Source organism: Octopus sinensis, linkage group LG22 (assembly GCF_006345805.1).
Source record: "Octopus sinensis linkage group LG22, ASM634580v1, whole genome shotgun sequence".
NCBI lineage: Eukaryota > Metazoa > Mollusca > Cephalopoda > Octopoda > Octopodidae > Octopus > Octopus sinensis.
In genome coordinates this window covers 25,175,742-25,197,620 of record NC_043018.1, presented here as the reverse complement: position 1 = coordinate 25,197,620, position 21,879 = coordinate 25,175,742, and the positions used below count along the sequence as shown (strand labels likewise).

General features: G+C 34.8%; 1 protein-coding gene across 1 annotated transcript in view; it reads right to left on the bottom strand.

Moving 5' to 3' along the window:
• Positions 1-21,879, bottom strand: part of LOC115223176 (fibroblast growth factor receptor 2-like) — a 159,596-nt gene that overhangs the window by 30,068 nt on the left and 107,649 nt on the right. The window contains 4 exon segments of the mRNA XM_029793621.2: positions 12,926-12,934; positions 18,686-18,873; positions 19,382-19,499; positions 20,061-20,218. Coding sequence (XP_029649481.1) covers positions 12,926-12,934; positions 18,686-18,873; positions 19,382-19,499; positions 20,061-20,218 — 473 coding nt within the window.

The window sequence follows — 21,879 nt, the reverse complement described above, 5'->3', positions numbered from 1 at the left end:
AAAGTGAATTAATCAGTCTTGGTACATCAATGATACTTTAAACTTATATCCCAAAAGAATGAAAAAGGAAATCAACGTTGATGAAATTTGAACTCAGAAATGTAAGGGGGATAAAACCAAATACCACAAACTATTGGTAAATAGATAGTATTGCTATATATATATATATATATATATATATATATATATATATAATATATATGTATGCATATATGTATATAGAGCAGTACTGTCAATAATTGGAGAACAATTAATTAATCAATTATTATTCATTATTAAACATTAATAGCCAAATAGTTTAACGTCCACCTGGGACCGGCGGCGATTTATGGAAGATTTCCTGCTTGAAATAATAATAATTATAATAAAGAAAACATGACCTTTAACAGAAAGGAAAAAAATATATATTGGCAATAGGTGGGGAAAACATGCTTAGATTCAAAAATTAGACATATATACATATATATACATACATACATATATATATATATATGTATATACACACACACACATACATGTACATATGTATGTATTTATACAAATGAGAGAAATAATACAAAAAATGTTATGTTAAGTAGGATAAAACATGCGTAACAGATAATGGTCCTTTGGGTGATAGATTGGGAGTGGCTGATAGGCTGGGGGTGGGGGAAGGAGAAATCTCTCTGCATTGAATATATAACACATATCTTACATACATACACACATATGTATGTGTGCGTATATATACACACACACATTCATCATGTACATTACATATCTGATTGCTCTTACTTTATAGTAAGTACCCGCTTGTCCACCCCACCCCCATCTACCTGGAGGTATGATGAGATAAGTTTACCCCCCAATCTAATTTATCAAGTGAAAGATTATGCGTGTGTGGTGGTGGTGGGGTGGGTGGGGTTGAGAGAGGAGAGGGGTTGGTTGGTTGGGTGGATGAGAGTAGGGTGGTACCGATGGCGATGGCCTCGTGGGAATGTTTAATGTCCCAAGGAATTGCTTTACATGATAATCTTATTAAAGCTGTTATCAGGCAGACATGAAATTAAGTGAAGTTACAGTTTGGGTGGTAGGTGGGGGGAGGGGGAAAGGTGTCTTGTTTTTGCTGAGGGGGGTGGGAGGAGGAAATATAAAGGTATGTGAAATTAGAGCTGTAAAAAACAAAACCCTTAGCTGTTTATATTTTTTATGCATTGGAGGGTGGGTGGGTGAAATGAGGAGAGACAAAACAACAATAACAACAGCAATATTGCACAAACTAAAAATTCTCACCTTCCACCTAACCCCTAAAGATACTCCTGGTAATAAGTTTAAGACATAGAGATATATAGTTTCTGATGTTGCCCCTTACATTAACAAAACTCCTGTTACGGTAACAAAAATTGTCTCCAGGAAATTATGGGGTAGGAGGGGAAAGGAGAATGTATGACCACCAACAATATTTTAAAAAAGGGATTCAAATAACCCTTTCTACTATAAGCATGATGCTAGCAATTCTGGGATAGGGAGCAGGTTAATCAGATTGATCCCAGTGCTCAACTGGTACCTATTTTATCACCTCACCCAAAGAATGAACGGCAAAGTTGACTTTGGTGGTGGTAAAACCCAGAAGAAATACTGCTAAGCGTTTTGTCATACAAATGATTCTCCCAGTTTGTCACCTTAACCCTTTTGTTACCATATTTCTGTTGAGATGCTCTGCTTCCTTCAATTAATTTTAAATATAACAAAGAATTTAATAAAATGACCTCATTATCATTAAGCTAGTGTCAGGAACATAAATTGTGACTAAGGTTTGGCGGAAGATTTTTATTCAGAACTTTTGTAAACAAGACATCTGTACTACAGAGCCAGAGGTAGTTTCAGCCAGGTTGATATCGAAAGGGCTAAGGGCATCAAATAATAATGGTAATAATAATTCTTCCACCATAGGCATAAGGCCTGAAATTTTGGGGGAGGAATGCAGCCAGTTTCATCAACTCAAGAGCTCAATGGGTACTTAATCTATTGGTTAAGCATTCTGTCCAGCAAGCTAATGATGTTGTCAGCTTGTTAACTTCACAGTAATAATTAATAATTTTTGTTTTATTATAAGCACAAGGCCTGTAAGTTTGGGGAGTAAATAGACAATCATGTTTGGAACAAAAAGACCCCTTTTGGTTATGAATGACTATGGATTGCACTTAGAAAGCTCCCCTCTGAGGTACAAGCCCAGGCAAGGTTGTTTTATGGAAGACCAGCAGTCGCCCATGCATACCAGCCTCTCCTCTCCATGCCACCAATGTTATCCAAGGGAAAGGCAAAGGTTGATACAGCTTGGCACCAGTGATGTCGCAACTCATTTCCACAGCTGAGTGAACCGGAGCAACGTGAAATAAAGTGTGTTACTCAAGAACACAACACACAGCCCAGGGTGGGAATCGAACTCATTATTTCACGATTGTGAGCCTGACACTCTAACCACTGAGTCACGTGCCTTCACTATGTCTGGAACAACTGGAGTCAAAATACAGTGAACTGGACACGGTTTACCAGGAACTTAACCTATAATTATGAAGGGCAGGGTGAGAATTTAACACCTTAATGAAAAAAACAAAAACAAAAAACAAAACAAAAAACCCCAAACATCTCTTAAAAACTGTCACTTTCCTTACAATCTGTAACCATGGCAATCCAGTTCCATTATATCCAATATTATCATCATCATCATGCATTGCAGGAATAATTTTAGAAATGACAAATCAAAACTATGCCAGCACCAATTCTATAATGATTTGGTTGTAGCTTGGAATGTCTCCAGATAACTAGAATATCTCTGGCTAAAAGCTTAACCAATTTTGTCTTTTTTCTCATTATAATTTCAAATGAAATAAATATATTTTTGCTTAATTCTAGACACTTAAGATACCAATATGCAGACAAAAATTTATTTATTGGTCTTTTTCCAGTTTGAAAGCAAGAATATGGCTGGTGGTCAAAAGCTGAATTTGCATAGACTCTTTGCCAAAACAATAAATTTGCTAAACAAAATTATTTGGTCTATAGTTCATCCAAATTTCTCATATTGAGACCTCTTTGGATTTTGGTCTCCTTGATCTTTGATTCAAGAGCACATTTTATATATATACAGATACATACATCCTTTTTGTACTTGGCTTTTACAAGCAATTGATTAGTTAGTTGGTTAACCCTTTCATTACTGAATTTATTTTGAGATGCTCAGTGTTTCTTCCAATTATGTTAAATATAACAAAGAATTAAGTAAAATAACATCGTTATCATTAAGCTAGAGTTAGGGACATAAATTGTGACTAAGGTTTGGTGGAAGGTTTTAATTCAGAACTTTTGAAAACCAGACATTTGTACTAAAGAGCCAGAGCCGGTTTCAGCCGGGTTGGTAACGAAAGGGTTAAATATGTAACCAATTGACTTATAATAAAGAAGTGAAATTGAATTTACTATTGGCATAGTGACCCTCCCAAGGTATAACAATATATACTCTTTTACTCTTTTACTCTTTTACTTGTTTCAGTCATTTGACTGCGGCCATGCTGGAGCACCGCCTTAAATCGAGCAACTCGACCCCGGACTTATTCTTTTGTAAGCCCAGTACTTATTCTATCGGTCTCTTTTGCCGAACCGCTAGGTAACGGGGACATAAACACACCAGCATCGGTTGTCAAGCAATGCTAGGGGGACAAGCACATTCACACAAACACACACACGTATATATATATACATATATACGACGGGCTTCTTTCAGTTTCCGTCTACCAAATCCACTCACAAGGCATTGGTCGGCCCGAGGCTATAGTAGAAGACACTTGCCCAAAGTGCCACGCAGTGGGACTGAACCCGGAACCATGTGGTTGGTTAGCAAGCTACTTACCACACAGCCACTCCTGCGCCTATATATATATATATATATATATATATATATATATATATACTTTTCTTCTCTAGGCGCAAGGTCCGAAATTTTTGGAGAGGAGGTCAGTCGTTAGGTCAACTCCAATTCACAACTGGTACTTAATTTATTGACCCCGAAAGGATGACAGGCAAAGTTGACCTCGGCGGAATTTGAGCTCAGAACATAAAGACAGACAAAATGCCGCTAAGCATTTCACCCACCATGCTAACATTTCTGCAAGCTCACCATGTTAGTATATATATATATATATATAATTTCGTATCTGCTTTGTATGTTGGTGTGTCTTGGACAGGTTGTCACAGCCTGAGCCATTTCTTATTGGGAGCCACTGCTGGGGTTTGAATGTACTGTTTAGTTTGGTTTCTACAACTAGATACCTTTCCTACTGCCAACCACTTTATGATGTGTGCCCAGAATATTTTCTCAAGGCAACAACAAAGTTAAGTTTTTGGTAAGGCACCCCACAACCTCTGTTCAGGATATCTTATCTTTTACTAGTTTTAGTCACTTGAGTGTGGCCATGATGGAGCACAGCCTTGAAGGGTTTTAGTCGAATAAACTGACCCCAGCACTTATCTTTTTAAAGACTGGTACTTAGTGTATCAGTTCCCTTTTTTACTGAAGTCCTCAGTTACAGGGGGCATAAACAAACCAACACTGGTTGCCAAACAGTTGTGGATGAATGAACATAAACATATCCACACATTTCAGATGCCAATAAATCTGCAACTATTGCTGGATATTATAATTGCCTGCATGCAATAATGTTTAAAAAAAAAAAAAAGAAAAAAATTCTTTGAAACTTGTCCCCAAGATTTCAATTTTGTCCATTTTCTTCCCACAAGAAAGTCACATTTGAAATATTGAAAACAAGTGTTATAAAATTAAAGCTTTCATTTTGCATAGGATGAGAAATTTCTTCAAATAATCCAGTTTTTGGTTAGACACAAGGCAACCGGATTTGAATTTGTAAACCTTCAGAATATCACAAAGAGTTATTGAAAGCAGGAACGGTTGATTGCTAAAGCCATCATCACCACAATGGCATGCAATGATCACATATGCTGAGACAAATAAATATAGATTGTATTTCACCACCAGTAACAATAACAATTATAAACAACAACAACAACAGCAATAACAATAATAAACAAAAACAAGTGAATGAAGAATAAAAAAAAAATAATATCAGTAAGTCTATTTGTCCAAATTCCATTCTGCTACATCATGCGGTCGACTACCAGTAATAGCCCATATCACCAGCTCATTCATTCAGTCATTTTTGGTTAATGTACTACACATGCAGAAGAGAGACAAGAGAGGGAATGTGTGTGTGTGTTTGAGAAAGAGAGAGAGAGAAACTAATATATAGAGAGGAAGGAATTAAATAAGAGCAAGAGAGTGAGAAACATAGAAAGGAGAGGAAGGGAAGGAGGTGACAAATACACAGATAAGGAGTAGGTGACAGAAACAGAGATAGGACAATATATATTTCTTTACTACCCACAAGGGGCTAAACACAGAGGGGACAAACAAGGACAGACAAAGGGATTAAGTTGATTACATCGACCCCAGTGCGTAGCTTGTACTTAATTTATCGACCCCCGAAAGGATGAAAGGCAAAGTTGACCTCGGCGGAATTTGAACTCGGAATGTAATGACAGACGAAATACGGCTATGCATTTTGCCCGACGTGCTAACGTTTCTGCCAGCTCACCGCCTTGAATAGGACAATATAGAAAGAGCAATATTCCAGTCAGGTTATTGTAGATCTATGATCAAAGGTGTTCAAGCATTAATTGCCTCATCTTTTTTTTAGAGCACATTGCATTGAGCATCCACATAATGCAATGTGCCCTCCAGTTTTTAAGATGATGTGAAGTGAAGGCACTTGGTTCAGAGATTAGAGTGTCAGGCTCACAGTCACAAGACAGTGAGTTCAATTCCTGGACCAAGCTGTGTGTTGCTCTTTAGTTCATGTTGCACCAGTTCACTCAGCTGTAGAAATAAGTTGCAACATCACTGGCGCCAAGCTGCATTGGCCTTTGCCTTTGCCTTCTTCTTGGATAACATTGGGCAGTAGTGTGGAGAGGGGAGGCTGGTATGCATGTGCAACTAATGGTCTTCCATAAACAACCTTGCCCAGACTTGTGGCTTGGAGGGGAATTTTCTGGGTGCAGCTCCATGGTCATTCATGACTGAAGGGTTTTTTTTTTATATGATGTGAGAATTTTGGTTGCTATTTCTAGCAGGTTATGTGCAAATGCTAAAAAGTACGTGTCAAATGAGGGTGTCTCTGCATGATTTCTCAACATGCTAGAAATAGCATCCAAATCTTTCTCAAATCAGAACATACTGCCTTAAAAATGTTATGTACAATGTAGTCTGGGAGAGTCGTGGCTGGAACAACTTGGACAATAGGCTTGTTCAATCACTGTTGACTTGGAAGTAAAGAACAATGCATTACCACCATACAGAGATAACTATAAAGGAGAGGGAGGGAGGGAGGGATAGAGAGGGAATGAGAGAGAGAGTGAGTGAGAAGGATGGTCTTTGGTTGTATTAAATACATTGTAATCAACAATTAAGAAAAAAGACCTCTCAACACATATACACAAAGAAGCATACACACATACATATACACATAGAAACATACACATACATATAAAAGAAGATGAAGAATATATTTATATTAGTTAAGGATGATGGGCAGCAGGAGTAGAATACTTCAGGCATGATCAATAGACGATCAATTTATAATTAATTATTATTTCTTTGGGTTTTTTTTTTAACACACGTGTATCATGGTGAGATTGATTTCAGAGAATTTGGAGGGAAAAGTCAGCAAGAGTTAGCAGCAAGAAATCGTAATAGTAATAATAATAATAATAAAAACATAATAATGATAATAAAAACAGGACAAATTGTTGAGTTGATGCAAAATTGGAAAGACATCAGAGGACAGAGTTTGCAGAGACTGCAAAAAATGCATCGCTTATATTTGGGAGTAGAAGGAGATAAGAAAAAAAAAAAAAAAAAATCAAGAGAAAAGAATTAAGTTTTGATTCAAAGAAAGAAGAAAAGAAATATATTTTTTAGAAAAGGCAGCAAACATACAAATATGAATTTAAAAAAAAGTAATAAAAAAAACTGGAGATGAAAAAAAAAGTTGTTTAATCTTGAAGAAAAAAAGAAAAGAAAAAGAAATCAATGCATTTACATGACGTCTGTCTGCATTCCACGCCATATCAGACTGCAGAACACTACTAGAGCTGCTAGGATGCAGCAAAGGCATTCCTTGACAAGACAAATTCATTATAATAATAATTATTATTATTAATTATAGAGAGCATGGATGGGAGTCAACGAAAAAAAAAAAAAAAAAAAAAAAACCAAGGCAGCACAGTTCTCACAAATTTTTCAAAGACACTTTTTGCTATTTTTTAGAAAAAAAAGTATTTGATATTTTTTTAAATATATATTCTTTTAATATTTAAAAATTTATCAAAATATTGTTTTCAAATTTTGGCACAAGGCCAGCAAGTTAAGGGTAAGGGGTGCTGCATAAATCAGTTACTCCAGTGCCTAAATGATATTTTATTTTACTGAGCCCCAAAAGGTCAAAAGACAAAGTTGGCCTCGGCGGTATTTGAACTCAGAATATCAAAATGCTGCTAAGCATTTCACCCAGTGTACCAACAATTTTGCCTGCTTGCTGCCTCATATTTATTAAAACATTGGTTTTAAATTTTGGCACAAGGTATATTTAAAAAAAAAAAATCTGAAATCAAAACCTTTAAATTTAGCAGGTTAGGTTAAACGGAGAAGACCTACTTATGCATCAAAGCACCCCCAAGACAATATTAGCATAGGGAGTGGAGATAAGGGGGGGGGGTGTCAGTAAAATGATAAATTATCAGTAAATAAATAGGGAAGTGTCTTTCACAAATGGTGTGAGAACTGTCTCGATTTGGTAGCTTCTCGACTCCCTTCCACTACTCATGCCAAGTTTCACCAGAACAAGAATACAGACCACATTAAAACAAGGGTCGTGTATGAATGTGTGTGAGGATGGATATATATATATATATATATATATATATATATATATATATATATTATATATATATATATATGTATGTATGCATATATATATATATATTAATATATATATATATATGTATGCATATATATATATATGTATGCATATATATGTATGTATATATAATGCATATATGTATAATATATTATGATGATGATGATTATATATATACATGTATATAAATATATTATATACACTCATATATATACACACACATATTATATATTTATATATATATATATTTATGTGTGCATATATATGTGTATAAGTCAACATATACTTATATATATGTATACGTACGTGAGTGTGCGTAAGTAAATATGTTGAAAGGTGCAGATCAGACAGAAACAATTTGTTATGGGGGTGGCGGTTCAGGGAGTGAAATGAACAATAGTGGTAACAGTAGTAGTAATAGTAGTGGCAAGTGTAGTACATCAAGTGATCCACACAATTCCAGAATATAAAGGAACACCACAAGATGGAGGTGGATGAAGAGTTTGAAACACACAGAGAAGTCATGTGGAGAAACAATAAAACAAATAGAAGGAACAGCAGAATAGTAATGAGATTGTGATGGATTACTGGAGAGATAACTTAGCAATATTAAGTTTACTAGCAATTAGCTAAAATCTAAGTAATTAATATTAAAGTAAGCTATAGTAATTAAATAGTAGATTTAGCTGCAATAACTGTACTGCAGCACAGGAGAAATATAACTTGGCAATATTACTGTTACTAGTATTTAGTTAAAATCTAATTAATATTGACCTTGTGTATATGTGTGTGTGTGTGTGTGTGTGTGTGTGCATATACACACAAGCATGATAGTGGCAAATAGTGTGAGTATATGCTCAAGACAGGATCTGGAAGATAAATATATTCTTTATTTGTGAAATTAACTCTGCTACCAATATTCTTAAGTAGAACACTTGAAGAAAATTGTGGAAATGCACTGCATAAAACCATTGGTAGCAGTGTTAATCCACAAATAAAATATGTGTGTGTTCATTTAATGCTGGCATATCTAGACATGGAATGTCTGGTGAAATAACATTCAGCAGATGCCAAAAGGAAATTGCATATTGCAATTTAATTCATTTGAGCAGCTTTGAATTAATGCCTAGAATGATTTGTAGATTTCTTTCCTCAAGCAGGTATTATAATTACAATAATAATATTCAGTCAACACTGTGCTCACTACTCAGTTTTAGGAAAAAAATTCCTTAACTCATTCTATCATGTCAACTTTGAAATTTATAAGAATATGATGATGCTAAAAGCAAGAGCTAGCCCCTATGCTCTATGTTTGTAGTTGGTTATTAGTGTGGCTATTAGGGTGAAGCCAGATACATTGGAAGCTGTCGTTAAGATGTTGAAAGAAAGAAAATGAATTGATTAATACGATAGATTGAAACACACAAACACAGAAAGAAACAAATTTAAGAAACACAAATGAAGATAAAATAGAAGCTTCACAATAATTAGAGAAATTTTGAGGAAATGGGAGGAAAAAAATAGTTTCATGGTCTTCTAAAGAAAAAAGTTTCATCAGTAGGATAGAAACAAGAGAAAAAATAAGTTAGAAAAAAAGCAATGAAAATAAAAAAAACACATAGGACATATATATATTATATATATTATATATATATATATATATATATATATATATATATATATATATATATATATATATATGTGTTTTATGTGTTCAATAATTTTGATTTGTGTTTAGTTCTGCAATCTTAAGTCAGATGGTGTAGAATATTATTTAACGTGATCGAAGAATTCAAGAAGAAAAGAAACAAAAAGATCAAATGATGTTGAGTGCTGAGTATATAACTGTGCACAGAAGGGGTTTATACGGTTGTAACAAGATCTAATTAATTGATTATTTGATATTTGTATTCTATAATTAATTACATTAATTTATGCAGCTTTCTAGAAGGATAAAAAAAAAAGACAAAAAATATCAAAATTATAGTTCCTGTGTAGTATAAAATAAACCATTTTCACTCCTGTCACTAGATGAAACCCAGGAAAACTCTTTTGCTATGCAAAATTATCTGTTACTTTTGGGCACATTCTGTTGCCATGAACGGCTCTGTTACTATATCTCTGTTGAGACAAACTGTCGTCGTTTCAATTAATTTTGAGAACAAAGAATTTAGTAGAATAACTTTGTTGATATTAAGATGCTGTTTGGAACAAATTAACATGGAATTTTGATGGAAGGTTTAAATTAAAATTACTCTGAACAGGAAATTTATTTCATAGAACCAGAGGTGATCTTAGCCAGGTTGGCATGAATCCATCTTCTCTGTCTACTAGTCCTGGCAGGGTCGAGGAGGTAGAGTCCACAGGCACTGCCCCTCATAATTTCCAAAATGAGGAGGGGGGGTGAGAGAGAGAGGAGAATTTGAGGAATTATCAAAGTTGTTAATATTTACAGAGTTCTTTGATATTTGGCATTTCAAATACTGAATACAGACTAGCAATAAGTACAGAGTGAACTCAAGAGCGCTTGGACGATCAGAACCTGTACCGTCGAAACAATACTTAAAAAAAAAAATACAGAGCTTAAATCTTAAGATAATATTACCTACGTATCGAGAACGCAGGTGGAGTCTTCCTTATCTGATGGCATCATCATCATCACGATCCATATAACTATCATTAGATAAATATCAATTAGCTGTTGATTTGTTTTTTATGCCTAAGAGCTGTGGTTGTGCCGTCATTTTGTTCAGCATTAATCCTTTTATCCTTCAGATTTCTTTGTCAAAAGCTTATCCATTCGCATCATTTTGAATTAATCCTGCATTGTCTTGTAGTTTGGTAATTTTGATGATGTGATTGTTTATTTTTTAAATGACATTGTAGGGCAGGTGCAAGAGGCGGAATCTGGCTGGTTTGAACATATAACAGGTAGAATATTTTGGTCGGATATGGCCGGATTAACTGCCAAAGGGTTAAACTGGCCATATCTAGTCCAAATATTCTCCCTGTTTCATGTTCAAACCAGCCAGATTCCACCTCTCATACTTACTCAACAATGCCATTCTTAAAATAAGCAATTACATCATCAACATCTTGAAGCTAACTAATAACCGTCACATTCGACAGAATAATCTAAATGCTAAAAGGTTAAATGTGAAAGATTGTATCTCAATCTGGACAAAACTGACCTCACCGATGCACACACAGCATGCAGCATGTGAAGCATAATCTATCAGCAATTACAGTCCAGCTTGACTACTTCAAAGTTACTGAGTCTTTAGTTATTTATCCAATCCAGTGCTTTTCAAACTTTTTGCTGGAGGGGAACCCCAAGGAAACATTCCACTGGCTCGAGGAACCCCTGTGCAATAATTTAATAGTCTTATGCACACATATCTGCACAGGAGAATTAAAAATTACTGACGATTTTAGCAGTTTTGTAACTTCTTGCGGAACACCTGGACTGTACAGGCGGAACCCTGGTTGAAAACCGCTGATCCAATATGTGAACCTAACTTCCAGAGTGGTAAGGAGATACCATACCACTGGTATCATAACTCAACATATAGCATCATCTGTTCCAATTTCACCCCCACCCTCTCTGCCACCCCACCACCTTCAGATTTTATAGATCTTTGTTAGAGGTAAACATTTTAATGCGATAACACCAAGATTGTGCTGGCCAGCGACAAGATATCAAGAGCAGGATGGGAGGAGAGAGAGAGAGGAGAGAGAGAGAGAGAGAGAGAGAGAGAGACAGAGAGAGAGAGACGACAGACATAAAGAGATATCAACAAGAATTAAACACAATATATATATATACACACACATACATATAGATACACATATAATAAAATCTGCTTATATAAACAGGTATGGATTTATTACATATCTATGTATATTAGCAGTTCTAGTAAAGAACGTTAAATATTTGCTTACATGAAACATTTTGATTAATCCAGACTTAATTAAGGCGCTAAAGTGTGTATACATGTAAAAATACATAAGCATAGACATGTATATGTCTATGTGCAAGTGGAATGTACGTGTGTGCGTGCGCGCGCTGAATGTTTTGTTTTCATGAGAGGGTTAATCAGATTAGTTTTATGTAAGAAATTCATAAAAATGTTAAGTTTTAAGATTATATATATATATATATATATATATATATATATAATATATATATATATATATATATATAATAATATATATATATATATATGTTATATATATATATACATACATATATATATATATACATATGTATGTATATATGTGTATATATATATATATATATATGTATATATATGCATACATACATACATATATATATATATATAATATATATATATATATATATATATATATATATATATATATTATATATATATATATATATTGACTGCTGTCAGATCTAGTTTGCTGAAGCGCAAGGTAAAGAGAAGAGAAATGAAAAACTCCACCCTGAGCAAGCAATGTTAGTGATAATAAGGATGATGATGATGAAGGTGGGAGATGAGTTTTGTGGTGATGGTCATGGCAATGGGGAACAGAACATGTGGTGAAACAACAACAACGACAACAAAGACAATCAGAAGAAAAACAACAAAAAAAGGTGTGTGTATGTGTGTCAATGGGGGTGGTCTGAGTAGTTCTGGTGGGTCCCCTAGCAATCATATTGGCACCAGTGAGAAAGGGCATTAAAACACAATGCAAAAATGAAAAAAAAAACACACTAACATTAAATGCACTGGAAATGAGAGAGAGAGAGAGAGAGAGAGAGTTCTGTGTTGTTTTGGCTTTTTTTTTTGTTTCCAAATGTTGATTTTTTAAAAAATTAAATAGAAACAGTCCAGGAAAAAAAAAAAAATTTGAATTAAAATAAAATACTATACCTTACGGTTCTGTAAAAATTACAACAAAAAAGAACAAAAATGAAATGTTTTGAACTCATAAAAATTCAAAATAAATAGCTTAAAAAGACTAAAGATAGTGTTTGTGTACTTATATATGTATGATATACATGTAAAAGCATATGCATACATGTATAAGCGTATGCATGCATACATACATATTATATATATATATATATATATATATAATGTATATTATATACCTATATACACACACATATATGTATATATCTATATATATATATAATGTATATGTATATAGTCCTATTGAAATATTTAATTCCTCCTTCACTTATGAATCACCAATCTTTCCCTCTTGAATATAATTTTTTCTTTTCCACTTCCCTGTGTTTGGCGTCAGTGAAATTGCCAAAAGAAAGAAAGTCTCATTCCACTTACAAAAGAGAAACGAAAGTAGTGTGATCAACCTAAAAAGGAAGAACACTTTGTACAACAAAGTCCGAACCATGTAACAAGACTGGATGATCACAGCTGGGATATGTATCATCAGAAGTTCAGAGAATTAGGATTAACAAACTATAGAACAAAACAAAAAAACTTTCATCCATCCACCTCCGCCCACTATTCCAAGAAAGATTGTGGGTGGTAGAGTTTTCAGGTACCGCTTCCAACAGTAGGGCCAGTGCTAAGATGTGCCGGGAACCAATTAAAGACTTGCCAGTGGGCCCCTTTACTCTACAAAAGCTGAAGATCGATGCTTTATTCTTTGTGTAGTATGCCAGTCACAACCAAAAAGCACTGACGGCTTAGGCCTCTAGCATTGACCACAATGACATGCTAAAATTTGAAAGCTCATATGAAAGTTTTAATGTTTTACTATAAGTCAAAATAATTGCTGACATACTGTTTGTAAATAGGTCTTCGGCCTGTCAGATGTCGCCAGGCACTCATTTCGTAGAAAATAAATATCACAGTTAAATAGGAATAAATCTGCTTGTCCCGCAAAAAGATAAAAAGAATCGTGTGGAAGTCTTTCAGACATGAGATAGGCAAAACAAAAAAACTCTAGACGGGCAAAAATTTATAGCAAAAATTCGTACTCTTGTTTTTTGGCTGACTGACCTTTGGCACAAAATGGATTCAACTGAATAAAATATTCCATTTGTGTCACAGAAATTGTTGCCAGATGAAAGGGTAGCTTCTGATTGGTGGATAGATGAAGAGGTACGTTTTCTGACAATGCAGTGAAAACATTTTAAAGTTTCAGTATGAATTATGTACCACTGCTCATTTGAACTGATATAAATAAGTGGTACTTCATCTGTACCACCCAGCTTGAAAGAGTTAAACAATAAAAAGGTTTAATTCATCAACGCATTCTCTGCCCAGGCAGAACTGGCTTTAAACCAGTGCTGTCCATAGGGTCTTAGCAGAAACAACTGTCATTCAATTTTCAGGCTGGATTCCTAAGCATGACTAACTGAAACTATAGAAGACCCCAATACTTAATTAGTGCGTCTAACCCATGCTAGCATGGAAAGCGGACGTTAAATGATGATAATGATGATGAATTAATCATATAAGAAACATGGCACCATGTTGTGCCATTGAGATTTTTTTTACCCTACTTTTCTGATGCTTCCTTGCTAAGATAATTCTTTTATCATTTAAAAAGAGGAATTAAATATACAAATATACACATATAATACATATATTTATGTATGTATGTATATAAATATATATATATATACACACGATATATATAAACTATTTACAAAATGAAAATTATAACAGAAATATTAAAACTGTGTCATGCACTTTTAAGAAGCAATATTTTAAATAATAATAATAATAATAATAATAATAATAATAATGATAATAATAATAATAATAATGAGACAAAACAAAATAGAAGAAAGAAAAAGAAATAGAATCTGATTAAATTTAATTAAAATAGTGAGTGTTGTTATGCAAAGTGAAACACTATATAGAAGTATGTTGGAGTTAGTCTTAAATCTTTCTAATCTAATAATCCGAGAGTTTGAGATAATGGTACTACTGAGAGAGAGAAAGAAATTGAAGTGGGGGGTAGGGAGATCAGGAGGAAAGGCTCACTAGAGTGAGTTCCTCACAATAGTAGATGTTCAGTCCTTCTAGAGACAGACTAATGATCCTGGTTCATTCTGTTGGTTGGGGCAGTAGAGTGTATACACTAAAGTCCAATTAAGAAATAGTATCAAATTCATTTATAATTGATCTTTCAATTACAAATTCCATTCTAGCCTATCTAATCAGAGATTACTAAATCAATTAGAATACTTAATTAAGATATTTAAAACAAAATAAACAAAAAACCTTTTAGATCTAGATAACAGAACAAAATTTTTTTTCAACTGTGATTGTATATGGTAATAATTTATTGTGGATACGAGGAACAAATTTATTAAGTGGATTTAATTAAGACCCATCAAGCCAAGTGAAATCGTAGACATGGCCAATGCCAGTGTCGCGTAATTGGCACCTGTGTTGGTGGCACATAAAAAGCATCCTTTGAATGCCGAGCCTCACAGAGGCAGTGATAAGTGACTGAGACCTTTGGTTATATGCTGTACTTGAAGAAAACTGTCAAATGAAGTAAGATCGTCATCGTGGTCAATGTTGGTAAGCATGTAACTGGTGGCCAATGTTGGTAGCATGTAAAAAGCACACACTACACTCTTGGAGTGGTTGGCATTAGGAAAGGCATCCAGCCATAGAAACCATGCCAAATCAGATTGGAACCTGGTGCAGCTCCCCATCTTACCAGTTTTCAGTCAAACTATCCAACCCATGACAGCATGGAAAACGGATGTTAAATGATGATGACGATGATTGTGGTACCACTCATTATATAACTGGTATGAAAACCAAAGGGCCTCAACTCACAACCATCTGATTGAAGTTAAACCCTTCAACAACAGGGCTTGTGTTACAGACAAATGGTCTCACCCTTTTATTAGGATATTGCTAATTGTTTTAGAAAATAATAAAGAATTTACTAAAATAACTTTGTCATTATCAAACTGCAGCTCAGAGCATAAATTAGCATGGAATTTTGATGGACATTTTAAATTTAGATCACTTAATGAACTACAGAATCAGGGTCAGTTGGTACCAAAAGCAAGAAATTATATTTATTATGTGTAATGATAGATTCAATTGGAGGGAGGAGCCACCTAGCACTATAGAACCATTACCTCAAAATCAAATATTGGATCCAAAAATAATAATTATATATACAGTAATCAACAACAAAAGTTGCTGCTGTTGCTTGGAACTAGATTTTAAAAAATTATACAATCATACCCACTCAAGAGAAAGGATTTAACACAATCTCCTTTGATTCAATATATTAGCACACATACAGTTATATACACACACGAAACACTCAGGCCTTGAGCGTTGAAGTCACTTTTGTAACTTTTCTACAGATTAAAAATTTATATATATATATATATATATATATATATATATATATATATATATATATATATATATATATTATATATATAAGAGTGTTGTAGTTAGCTTGAAGCATTATAATATTGAAGAAGGAACAAAAAGAGAGAAAATTAAAAGCTTCTGACTGCGTAAAGTTTCACAAAATCTTTATATTTCAGGTGCAAAGGCCCATCTTCAGAACAAAATGATTCTGGGAAATGCCCAGATAAACAGGTTCCGTTAATCCATTCAAATTTGAAGATGGGCCTTTGTGCCCAAAACATAATGGTTTTGTGAAACTTTCTGCATTGTCAAAAGCTTTCTATTTTTTCTCCTTCTTTAGAATATATATATTAGATTTTGTGATATTTATAGGTTTGTTGTATGTGTGTGTGTGTGTGTGTGTGTGTGTGTGTGTGTATGTATGTATATATATATATATATATATAACATTTAGTGATATATGTTATATATATGTATTAAAATGTACTGATGTGTGAAGAGAAAAAGAGAAAGATATGAAATAGATCTGTTATATATAAAGTCAAATAGACAGGAGAAATAGAAAGAAAGAAAAAACAAATAAAAAAGACAGAATTAGATGAAGTGCCCTCTGGGTACTGTAATATCCAAAACATCCAACCCAGAAATGGAACCTTGGAACCCTAAAAGATTTATGAAGAAAAAAAGGAAAAAAAAAAAAAAGAGGGAAAATACACAGAAGAAACATTTGATATATTTTTACTTTCATTTTGCTTCAGTTGTTAAAAATGGTCAGCACGAGGCCTAGTAAAAGAAAGAACTTACCAGAAATATGGAGATGGAGAAAGAAAAGTAGGTTTTCAAAAGAAAGCTGAGGGAAAAGTCCTGCCCCCACCCAACCAAATCTGGAATTTAGCAGATAGGTGTATGTGCACATGGGTACACACATACACAAATATATATATATATATATATGATTGATGCCAGGCCCGCCTGGCTGGCTCCTGTGCCAGTGGCACGTAAAGAGCACCTACTCTCAGAGTGGTTGGTGTTAGCATCCAGCTGTAGAATCCTTGCCAGATCAGATTGGAGCCTGGTGCAGCTGTGGGCTCTCCAGACCTCAGTCAAACTGTTTGACCCATGCCAGCATGGAAAACGGACGTTAAATGATGATGAATGTGTGTGTGTGTCTATCTTCTATCTTTTACTTGTTAAGACTGTGGCCATGCTGGGGCACTGCATTGACGAGATTTTAGTTGAATAAACAAACCCCAGAACTTATTTTTTAAGCCTGGTACTTACTCTATTGTCATTTCAACAAACTGCTAAGTGACAGGGACATAAACACCAACTGTCAAACAGTGGTGGGGGACAACCACAGACACACAGATATTTGCATAATGGGCTTCTTTCAGTTTCCATCTACCAAATCCACTTAGAAGGCTTTAGTTGGCTTGAGGCTACAGTAAAAGACACTTGTCCAAGGTGCCATGCAGTGGGACTGAACCCAGAACTGTGTGGTTGGGAAGCAAGCTACTTGCCACACAGCCAAACCTGTACCTACACACACACGAATTTTATATGGATTTCAATGATGTTCCTGTCATTTAATGAAAGGAACTACATACTATTCATTGAATTCTGACAGTGGAAGCAGTCGAGTATTCCACCATATGACACTGTATGCGTGTGTGCATTCTGTTTATTTCCTCTTATTCCTTTCTGACAAAGAGCATAGGCTTGAAACACGAAAGACTTCATTTTTCCCGAGCGTCAAACTAATACACTTGCTTGTTGTTCATACACCTGTCTTCGTCTTTTGTTTAACTGTAAATTTCAACTATATATATATATATATGTATATATATATATATAGTCGCCATCATAGATCGATAGCCACACATTTTTTTTTCTCTCCTTGTCTTTTTTCTGTGTCCCTTTCGGTAGAAGAGTGTAGGCTCAAAATGTAAAGGACTTTTTCTATTCCTGAGCATTATACTAATACATCTGTTTGTTTTGTACACCACCTGTCTTTGTCTTTTGTTTTTTTCCGTAAACTCTCCCTATATATATGTATATATATATCTATATATATATATATATATGATGGACTCTTCCATCGAAGATAACAAATGAGTGTTCAGCTTCTGCTGAATGACCTGCACAAATGATTTGTTTATAATGATCAAATGTTTGTATTGCACATTAGCTCACTCTCTCAAGACGACATTATCTGAACAGGTACTACCTGTACCATGTGTCAGGTGTTGATACACACATACACACACTCACATGTAAATGTTAGTAATGAAAGCGTACCTTGATGACCCGGACAAACGGATCCCCATTTTCTGTTTGGTAGGTGCCGTTCACTTCGTAATGCCTGAGCCACTGCAGGTGCGGATGAAGATCACTTATCATCACTTTACACATAAACTTGGCTGTCTCCCCGTACGTTACCGTTTGGTTCTTTGGTCCATCAATGAAGGGAGCATGTGGCACCCGCTCTACAACATAAACAATTTTTTTCTTTTTTTAATAATTTTTAAATTTAATTTAATTTTTTTTTAATCAGTGATCAACTCAGCAAAAGTGCATGCATTTATCAAATCATAGTCTGTGTGTGTGTCTCTCTCTCTGTATGTAAATATCTATATATGAATAAGAAAAAGGAGAAAATAGAGGAATTCACATGCAGATATCAGTTTATTTATTTATAGATATTTAAATCCATTTATTGAAATTCCAGTCCTACAGCCGTTTCGATATCCAATTATTTCAATTAAATTTATTTAATTTAAATTTTCATATAGAAACTGGTTAATTGGGTATTTCACCAGGGAAGACTTTTCAAAAAGAGAGTTACATTTCAATGTGTTGGTTGACCTTATTTCTTTCTCGCCTTGTATTTCTCTCTCTCCTTAACCCCACTCTCAGTAATCTCTAGCTCACAATATCACAAACACACACACAATACAACCACACCAGATTAAGAACATATACCAGAATACTAACGAACAATCTTGAGTTCATAGGTCCAGCGGATTGATCCCTCTTCATTGCTCACAATGCATGTGTAATTCCCAGCATCTTCTGGAACAACATCCTTGATCGTTAGCGTCCATTTTCTTGCCTGAACAAATAAATATAAATACATTAATAGCTGAATAACTAAAATGCAAAAGGTTTTTTTTATCAGTCTAACTGGCTGACAATTAGGCCAACAGGTCTCACTTTTATCTCCTCCTTTGATCAATGGTTTAGCAACAAGATGAGTGACCAGCTATCCAAAAAAAAAAAAAAAATCCATTTCGTAACCTGTACATGTTTCCCCAGGCTGCTGGAAACAGCAGCTAAGTAAATTTCCCTCAAACCACAATGTGAACTTCTAAACCATTCAAGTGTGCTGTGCCTGGATACCAGAGGATACCACTGCTGAAAATACCACAGAATGTTGGTGCTATTTTGGCATGTGATCTGCCACAGTATCCATAGCCTACACTGTGAAATGATCTGAATTAGTTTAGGGTTTAAAGTTAGGTCAAGGTTTTAGGATTAGGATTAAGGGATGGATTAAGGTTGGGGTTTAGGCTACATGTCTAAATAATTGCTAGATGGGTGCATGGGAAGTGGGGGTGGAGGGCACTTGAGTTTGGGGTAAAAAATAAAGTTTTTTAAAATCTTTCCATCTTACCTGTTTCATTTGGCCCTCTTTGAAAAGTTTACCAGACTTATACCACGTTATGTTGGGCTTAGGGTTCCCAATAGCCGGACATTTCAACTGGACCCAAGAACTTGGTGGACGTGCCACAAGTCTGATTGGGGCCTTTTTAGATGACCATCGTGGTGGACCTTGATAAAAATAAATAAAAAGCAAAACAAAATGATAATAATAACAATAATGTGTATCTGCACTTATGGTTACATAAACCTAGAAACTGGAGTTATTTATACTGAAATGTAAAAATGGATGAAATGCCGGTAGGTAGGTTTTGAGACAACACAGACAATGAAGTTTCGAGACCACAGAGATAATGCATTGCTGTTTTTGGTAACACAGAATCATATAATATCTACTATATTGCCTCAAAATTTTTATCAAGTGAGTTTATTGGAGTTTAGCTTCCTTGTTTTACTATTTCTTTTTCAATTTTGAATACTGCCAAAGAAGGAGTTTTTGTCTACAATTGTGTGGGTAATTTCAGTTGGACAAATGGAGTTTCACAACCTTAATAGACCAGGAGATCTTATCATGTGTGTGTTTAGTGGACAGGACGTTTTACTCACTGATAGACAAGTAGGAAGAGAGACCAACAGCCGGGCAAATAGATAGAGAGATAACCAGATAAATAGATAGATAGATGATAGACAGACAATCAGACAAATAGACAGAGATACATAGATGGAGAGACAGACAAACTGATAGATAGACAGATGAATAGACAGGCATGTTTATTCAGGAAGTGCTGGAACCAACATTATGAGCTGGAAGGAAACAGGACATAGTGTTATTGGCTAGTCAGATATTTACAGCAAATGCTTGCTGGGATATATATATATATATATGTGTGTGTGTGTGTGTGTGTATGCTTAAGTAGGGAAGGGGTGGAGGTGAAATGTTTATGAAGGAAGTGTGTAAAAGAAGCAAGCAGGACATGCATAATGTGCCAATGAGATATTTGAGTGAAAAAGCTAGATATGTCTCTGGGTAAACAGGAAGTAGAATGCGAACATCTGGGGTGAATCAGTCGAGGAAAGGGGGTCACTACGCTAAACACACACACACACACACACACACACACACCACACACGTACCTACTTATACACCTTTAAGTTGGTTGGGATGCTTATGAGATATCCATCAGTGTTAAGATGTGATAGACAGATGGGTTAAGTTTTCTTGCAAACACACAAGTTCTCTACCATTAATGTAGAAGTAGTAGTAGTAGTTGTTGTTGTTGTTGTTGTGGGAGCAACACAAGTTTTGTTGGTTGGTCATGACATTAGTAGTACAGCATCAAATTTTTATCAGAAATCTAACAAAGAGGACAAAATTTTGCAACAACTCCTTCATTCAGAAACAAATAGGTGTATTGAGGGACACCTATTATGCTATAAAGTATCAGGTCTGGCTAAAATGCCATCAGTGGGTTGGAACATGTGTCTAGTAGGGCAAACCTGTGAACCACTCAATTAAGTCTTTGTTAATGTACACATTCAGTGTTTTAATTAACTGGATCTTTCATCTTTTTATCTTTTCTTTGTTTCAGTCATTAGACAGTGGCCAAGCTGGGGCACCGCCTTGAAGAACTTTTAGTTGAAATGATCTCAATACTTATATTTTGTCAAGCCTGGTGCTTATTCTATAAGGGTCTTTTTGCCAAACTGTTAAGTTATGGGGATGTAAACACACCAACACCTGTTGTCAACTGGGGGAGGGGGAGGGAGACGATGACAAACAAAGACTCAAGGACACATACACACACAAAGATCTATATGATGGGCTTCTTTTA